Source organism: Aphanomyces astaci, assembly GCF_000520075.1.
Source record: "Aphanomyces astaci strain APO3 unplaced genomic scaffold supercont1.109, whole genome shotgun sequence".
In the NCBI taxonomy this organism is placed as follows: domain Eukaryota; phylum Oomycota; class Saprolegniomycetes; order Saprolegniales; family Verrucalvaceae; genus Aphanomyces; species Aphanomyces astaci.
The window spans coordinates 5118-13041 of record NW_009798372.1 but is presented as its reverse complement, the minus strand read 5'-3'; the positions used below and the strand labels follow the sequence as shown (position 1 = coordinate 13041).

Here is a 7924-nt window from a genome sequence, read left to right as displayed (position 1 = left end):
TGTATTCATCTTTAAGGTATTATATTCCACAGGGATACGGATCATACAAAGACCTTTACAACAAGCATACTTAAGGCAAAAACAGATAACACCATCAAACAAATCACCAATTTTATTAATTTTCACCAAAAGGGACTTCTATTTCCGTCTGGAGGTAGTATTGATTAGACAAACCAGCAGACTTTTGGAAGTTTAGAGCGAATTCACAATATACTGCGTAGTAATTCATCATCATTCACAGTGTCCATAAACAGCTTAAAACAAGCGGTCCAATGTAAGGTGCACCATTTTAAGCTTAACGTTATAATAAAAAATACCATTTGCATATTTTTGGGCGGTGGGTTAAAAACTGCCTTTCGAGGAATGGATTGGCTATTGTGCTTTAGAGTGAAATTTCGTGTTGTGGCGTGGTTTCTCGTTGGAATTTAAATAGATTTGATTGGCTACTTCAGATTAGCTCAAAATTATTAGCCAATCAAAAAATTCAACCAATCAGATCGATTGTGGATCGGTTTGGTCGGCGCGATTCGATTGCACCCCCTCCCCAAATTTGTATCAATCGACAATAATATCTACCCCTTCAATTATTGCACTTTTACATATTTGTATACTATTGTTTGTACTATTAGCTTAAATGGTACTGGGGTCTCAAGTCCAAATTGCATTGAACAGCAAGCACAATATTGTTGTGTTTATTGTTATTCTAAACTGGAGCGACATGGAGAATAATGAATCGAATAAATGTACCAAGCAAGAATCATCGGTAGAAGGTTTTAGCCAATCAGATTGCCGGAAACCATCATCAACTTTGAATTAGTGTCAGAAGGTTTTAGCCAATCAGATTTCCGGAAACCATCATCAACTTTGAATTAGTGACTCCAATTAGTGTGATATACACCTTTTGAACAAAACTGCATGTTACTTGTACGGACACTCGTCGGAGAGATGCACTGAGGTGGGGAGACCACAGTGGGCACATTCGATTTCCGACGGTGGGATCATCGTAGCTGGTGACGGCGGCGGCACATCTTGCAGCTTGAACGAAATCGGCGCCGCGGCCAGTGACGCCCGGCGATCTCGCACCGCGGTCACAAGGTCAGCCAGGTTTGTCGTCGACGAGGGAAGAAGGGTGGTGGTGTTAGCTACTGCTTCTTTGGCTTGTCTAACCTTCTGGACCTTCACCTTAGGCGGCTTATACGCGGCAAACCGGATGAGTTTCTCCTTGCGCGCGAGCTTCCCCAGCAGTTGAATCACTTGTTGCAGGGTCATGAGACACGCATTGGTGTCGTTGATGCCGATGATGTACATGCCAGGTTTAACGACTCCCGACGCTTCGATGGCGCCGGGACCGCCCGTCACGATCGGGGTGAACCCCTGGACGACCGCGCACGACTCTATGCCTGAATCTAGCAGCACCCCTAACGGGCCTGGAGGAACTACGACCTCTGCCGTAGCTTCGACTTCGATCTCATCGTCATCTACATCTTCATCGGTGTCGTCGTCTTCTTCGTCGAGATCGAAGAACGCATGCCCTTCCATCACCGTCTCGAGCTCCGCTTCAAGCTTGGTCTCGGCGTCCGAAGGGAACGCGGCGGCGGCCACTGGAGGAGTCCGAGGGGCGGCCGCTTGGAAGGTGGGCTCGGACCCGGAAAGGGACCGCTGGTCGTTGGACACGTGGATGTCGTCGGCATCCATCCCAACATCCATCGGAGTAAACACATTCGACCGGTGCCTTTCATAGTCTAATTCGATGCCTAAGGAAAGTCGAGAAAAGAAACACGGAAAATGAGAAGATCGACATATGTTAATATGGCAAATCGGAAGAACGAGATAGCAAACACGGATAAACGAGATCAAAAATATGGAAGAACGAGATACCAAACACGGAATAACCGAGAACAAAAATATGGAAGAACGAGATAGCAAACACGGAAGATGAGAAGATCGACATATGTAAATATGGCAAAATGGAAGAACGAGATAGCAAACACGGAAGAACCGAGAACTAAATTATGGAAGAATGTGACGACATTTTTAGAAGGAACATCGAGAAAGTGAATACGGAAGAACGAGAAAGGAAAGACGGGGAAACGCGATTTTAGAAGGAGCAGCGAGATAGTGAATACGGGAAATGACACTTTTTTCGATGAGAACCAATCAAGGGACAAAGTACTTTACCGATGATGCGGTAGTCCGTGCCGGCCCAGAGGTTCACAAGGAAGTTGTCCGCGGCGGCTTTGCCATTCTCTGCAGCAGGATAATGCAACGCGCGGGTGCTCTTTGTCCGGAACGCTGTGCTGGGGAAGTAGTCGACCACGACCCCCTTGCGACCGCGATGAAGAACCATCTTGCCGTTCAAACTCTCCGGTTCCTTCATGGGGGCGATAGCTCTACCAGTCATATGACCTTATATTCAAAGCGAATACAGAGTGTATACCCCTGGGAACGAAGGATGTCGACGATTTGAGCATGGCCTTTCCACAGCGCCAAGTCGAGCGCGGAATATCCGTCCTACGTTCATTGACATGAGGGTACAGGGAAACAAGAAGGACGTACGTACATCGGTGATCGCCCATATATTCGCATTCAACTGAAGCAACATCACCACCATTTGAATGTTGCCAATGATCACTGCGCAATGCAGCATGGTGAACCCTCCTTGCTACATGCACCCGAGTGAGTGAACGAGGCGCGTTCTACGTACATGGTCAGTGTACCTCAGTGGTGCCTTGGATGTCCGCCTTCCCGATGAGGAGCGTCAGATACTTGCGCGCCTTCTCCACATTGTTCTCCAAGATGGCTTCCCGGAGGAACTGGTTCGTCTTCCCTTGGATCAAGTTCATCCGCTTCGCAACCCCGCGACAAAAAACTAAAATGGCCCACCGACACTATCCGGATATGTGGCTTGATTTATCCGTATGCAAATCAAATTATGACTTGTTACTATTTTAATAGTAACAAGTCAATATGCGAATTCCATTACTATTAAAATAGTAATGGAATTCGCATATTGTCGATTTGATACAAATTGGGGGAGGGGGTGCAATCGAATCGCGCCAACCAAACCGATCCACAATCGATCTGATTGGTTGAATTTCATTGATAATGTTTGATTGGCTAATAATTTTGAGCTCATCTGAAGTAGCCAATCAAATCGATTTTAATTCCAACGAGAAACCAAGGCACAACACGAAATTTCACTCGAAAGCACAATATCTTGCTCCTTTTTAATATCCAATCAGAGTCCATCACACCTTGTTTCTTACACACGATTGGCTATAACACTGGCAGAAGAGGTTACAATTTTGAACTGTTTTGTACTTCGAAGTAGAGCTTTGTGTGATGCTGCATTGTGCACTGATGAGTTCACTCCTACCATTTCCAATGTGGTTCTCCCCTTGCAGCTAACATTATGGTGTGCGCTCGGCCGGGTCGCAATACCGTGGCTGCTCTGCCAACGCTACCAAGACGTCTTGCGCCACCCACCCTAATAACCACGTGATCACACCAGCAGGGAGGTTTATCTATCCTCCCCGAGCTCACAGGTAATGCTAAAGTTATTCCCAAAGTATATTCTACTTCACAATAATATTAAATTTTTAAGGTGTGGTGAAATCAACTGTGTCAAAAGCCACAGCCCGGCGATGGATGGTACATGCCGGGTACAAGTTCAGCTCGTGGAAGATGTCGATGGCCATGAGCGACAAGATGTTGCGGAATACCGAAAGGTTTTCTGCTCGACATCGCTGAGTCTTAGCGAGCGGATGGCGTCATTTTCGGGGGAGGCCATGGACATATTGGAGTTTCCCAATGACGTCTCACAGGAGCAGGTTGTGTGGATGACTCACGACGAATCCATCTTCTACGCCAACGACGACGGGGGAATGGTTTGGACGAATACGGCCCACCTGGATCTCCCCAAAAAGGGACGTGGGCGCTCAATAATGGTGTCTGACTTTGTTTGCCCATGTCATGACCGCCTCTTTATGCTGGGAGACTCTGAACCATTGTTTATCACAGAGGATCTGCATGTTGGCAAGGCCCAGGAGGGCTACTGGACCAGTGAGCATGTGATCAAGCAGGTAACGCAAAGGGTTCTTCCTGCGTGTGCGGCTTTGCACCCCGGATGCGCCGCGTTGTTCACGTTTGACCAATCAACCAATCACGCATCTTACGCTGCCGATGCTCTCCGAACATCCAGCATGAATCTCAATCCGGGGGGCAAGCAGCCAAGGCTCCGTGATGGTTGGTATGGCTCTTCGCAGATTGATCAAGCAATTACATTCCCAGAAGACCATCCTGACCAGTCTTTGCGTGGGCTCACCAAAGGAGTCAAGAGTGTGTTGGTTGAACGCGGAGCATGGGATAATGTCATGCTACTGACGTGCGGAAATGTGGTGTCGATGCCACCCTTCCCTGAGCTGCTACGATACTGTGCTCGACACTGCCTTGCATCTCATGCTGACTTTCGATCACAGAATTCGATCCTGGAGGAGGCTGCTGGTCATGTGTGCTTGTTCTTCCCCAAGTACCACTGCGAACTCAACCCCATCGAGTCGTATTGGGGTGCGGCAAAGCGCCACGCACGATCCAACTGCGACTACTCGTGGAATGGGCTCGTTCAATGCGTTCCGCGAAGCCTTGAAAGTGTTTCCCTGGTCTCGATTCGGAAATTCTTCCATCGGTGTTCACACCTCATCCAAGCCTACAGCTACGGCCTTGAGTACAACATGTCCAAGTGTGCCCACAAGCAGTACAAGTGCCACCGACGCATCCCACAAGGTGTAACCGTAGCGATCGAGTTGAATTAGTTGTCGAAAGGTCGTAATGTAGTCTTAAGTTTTTGCATTTTGTATGCAATTCGGACTCGTCGAAATTCACGTTCCCTTGGCCTGAAACGTTCTATGGGCTTCAGAAACGACGATTTTATGTTTTTCAAACGGAGTTTCAAAACTAAAATGACTTTAGCCAATTACTGAGTGGACATCGATTTTGGAAGTTTCTACCGCGTAAAAATACTCGTGAAAATTTATACGACGAAATTGGCCAAGTTGTAGTCTTTAGCTGACTTGCACCATAGTGTACGCAGCGATTTTCGTGATTTCACGGCATCTGATTGGACAAATTGGACAATTTTGAATTCGCAAGGTGACCTGCCTTGCGAATTCCAAAAACAGACACATGAAATATAAAAATCAACAATACAAACTTAAAGATATATTTAATTGAAACTATACAACTTCAGAATTATTTATGGAATTCGCAAGGTGGTTCACTTTGCGCAGCATACAAAATTGCCTATTTCACCTTGCTTTTTCCGGTTAATGTGCTATTAATAGTATTAATACATACTACTGGTAGAACATACCGTACTGGTAGAACATACCGTTAGCATATTCATACATTTCCTGCAAATTCCTAAGAAAAATAGATAAAAAACTCTCGATTTGACACAAAATTCCTTCAATTTTGAGCTCACTATAGTTGCGAGCGGTACCCCGATCCGACAGCAACCGATCGGGTGTGCCATATCTGCACAAGACCTCGTCCACGAATACGCGCACAAACGTCGCCGACATCAGATCAGGCACAGCGAACGCCTCGGGCTATCGCGTGAAGTTCAAGACGAACTTACTCGCATCCACAACCACCATGCTGGCAACAGTTATGCATGTACCACCGGTAATACACTTCGGAATGAGTGTCAGCGGCCGGAGGGGTGTATTGTACGAATCTGTGCGCGGAAAACTGGTAATGTGCCGTCATGAGAATTGACCAATTAACGTATGGTGTGGAGCATGTGATACACACGTGTGCTGTATGTTTTAGCCAATCAGATTATGACAACAAACTAGTGGCTACCTGTGTGCATTGGCTGCGACGTGAAGGGGATTGTAATGAATTGTTCATAACTCAATCTATCACCTTCGAACTGAGCCTCTATGCGTGTTTGTATGTGTCCATTGATTTTGCTTAGCGTGATACGTACAGCTTGGATATATCTGATATTTCAAGTATGGTAATCTCGTCTGCTTCATCAAAGTCCACCTCTGACTTGGAGCTTCTGGTGTTCGACGGAAAGAAGGTCTCGTTTCGTGTGAGGTCCCAAAGCTTTGTTAGCTACCTGGAGGGAATGATCCTTGAGATGGTTGGTAACTACTTAGAGGAACCAAAATCATTGCCCGAGCCTTAATATCAAATACGAGGACTGGTTGCATTCCGAGCCACCGATTATCTCGACTGGCAAGGAAGGGCATGACCGATGTCTTTTGTACAATAGGAAGAGAACAGAGAAATAGGTTCGCTTCTACCTGAATAGTCTTCTACCTAAGTCGTTTGTCCAGCAGCTACGTGACACGACTGATGGAAAAACTCCTGTGTATTAGGTGTGGTATGAAGTCGAAAGTCGTTACGGGACTTCGAACGTTTCATCTGTGACTGGTTACATGGGTCAATTAATTAAAACGGCTCAAAAACCTTTCGACAAAATCTAGTCATGGTTTGGTGAGATGAAGTCCTTCATGAACCTCATCAATGCCGAATCTTGTCAACACCTTGGCCGCAACAGTTGACTGATTACTTGATCATTTACATGTATTGAATAAACTACCCTCTCAGTTTTATGGTGCACAAATCATGGTCGTCGTTGGAGCAGCCCCCAAAATGCAGTACTGTATAAAAAGCTTCCCAACAATACAATAATATAATATAATTACAGCATTACTAGTACAACATTACTGTAAGTCGAATACATACACATGTAACTTTCGATAGAACCTAGCTGGGGTAGAGGCTAAACTTGTTGAAGTTTTTGGTCAAAAGAAGAAACATGCAATTCTGACCATGGGAGGTCAAACTCCACGACAGGATATTCCGATTAGCAATGCTAACTATTCCTCCAATCTGGGAAACGAACATCATCCGGAAATCTAGCCAATCAAGGCAAGCGCCATGACAACGAAAGAGGCATTTTCCAAGGCAACTCCAAAGAGCCGCAAGAGATTCTACTGTGAAGGCAAATACAACGTAGGAGGCGTACACCATATGAAGTGGGATTGCCCCAAGCGCCAGGACGATTTTCGGCGTGGCTGAGCGCTATGTTCGCACCAAAGTGGCCTGCGGCGCCTTCGTGACGCGCGAAGAAGTGGCATTGCCTGCATCGCCGCCAAGCTGTCGGACATGTCCATGGACAACATGTTTTCGTGTCCTGATGTCAGCGACATGCTGTCCTACTCACCCGCGTTGGTGGTGGACACGACGTCAACTCCTCGTATCGAGACGATGGCGGCATCCATGCGTCCGAAAGATGGACCAGGTATTAAAATTCCAGTGTCCGCATTTACTAACTCGTCGTGATATGAGTAGTAGTGAATGGGCACTCGATGGTGGTTGCGGTCACCACATGACCGGTGACTTTAGTTTTCTAACCAACCTAACAATACATTCTAGATTCACATTTGCATTTGCTGGTGGTCATAAACTCGTTAATGTTATTACACACATGGGAGTTGCGATATTGTGGCTTGAGTCTCCAAATGGTGTAGTCCAGTATCTATTTCGAAGTGTTGCCTACGTGCCATGCGTAACGACAAATATCTGAGTGAAAATGCCCTGAAGCGTTGAGGCTACTATATTGTTGATAGTGCCTGTGCAACGTACAAGTATGCATTTTCAAACTGCAAGCATCAGTTCATCGGCACATCGATAAATGGTGCTTACTATGGCAAACGTTGGACTGATACCGAGCACCAATATCGGTGCGCTCAAGTAATGCGGTCCCCGTACCAGTCATAGTTATCCATAAAAAACAAAGAGTGAATCAGAGAATGGCATATTCATTTAGGACATGTCAATACTGTGGCGTAGGTTTCTATATTGACTAAGGGTACTGTCAACGGTGCTCCTCGTATTCACCCCGACTGTT

At 46.2% G+C, this 7924-nt stretch overlaps 2 protein-coding genes across 3 annotated transcripts; one reads left to right on the top strand and one right to left on the bottom strand.

The window, feature by feature from the left end:
- Window positions 1–842: 842 nt before the first annotated feature.
- On the bottom strand, window positions 843–2861 carry H257_17502. Of its 2 annotated transcripts, XM_009846314.1 has the most exons (5): window positions 2718–2861; window positions 2561–2662; window positions 2438–2511; window positions 2179–2390; window positions 843–1754 (listed from the first exon to the last, which is right to left on the bottom strand). In XM_009846314.1, exons 1-5 carry the CDS (start codon window positions 2841–2843, stop codon window positions 919–921), a joined length of 1350 nt encoding a protein of 449 aa, XP_009844616.1. In that variant the 5' UTR covers window positions 2844–2861; the 3' UTR covers window positions 843–918. The 2 variants fall into 2 exon arrangements, with proteins under 2 accessions (XP_009844616.1, XP_009844615.1); XM_009846313.1 differs by having other exon boundaries at window positions 2179–2511.
- Window positions 2862–3644: 783 nt separating this feature from the next.
- H257_17501 (hypothetical protein) lies at window positions 3645–5768 on the top strand (the record flags this gene model as incomplete). The annotated part of the gene is made up of 2 exons (XM_009846312.1): window positions 3645–4782; window positions 5485–5768. 2 exons carry the CDS (start codon window positions 3645–3647, stop codon window positions 5766–5768), a joined length of 1422 nt encoding a protein of 473 aa, XP_009844614.1.
- Window positions 5769–7924: the final 2156 nt, after the last annotated feature.

What these genes read in the sequence shown, in the direction of transcription:
- H257_17502 (XM_009846314.1), bottom strand. Translation starts at nt 2,843, where the DNA reads ATGAACTTGATCCAAGGGAAGACGAACCAGTTCCTCCGGGAAGCCATC. An exon ending in ACATCCAAGGCACCACTGAG is followed by an intron (nt 2,663 to 2,717) that starts GTACACTGACCA and finishes GGGTGCATGTAG; the next exon opens with CAAGGAGGGTTCACCATGCT. An exon ending in CACGGACTACCGCATCATCG is followed by an intron (nt 1,755 to 2,178) that starts GTAAAGTACTTT and finishes GACTTTCCTTAG; the next exon opens with GCATCGAATTAGACTATGAA.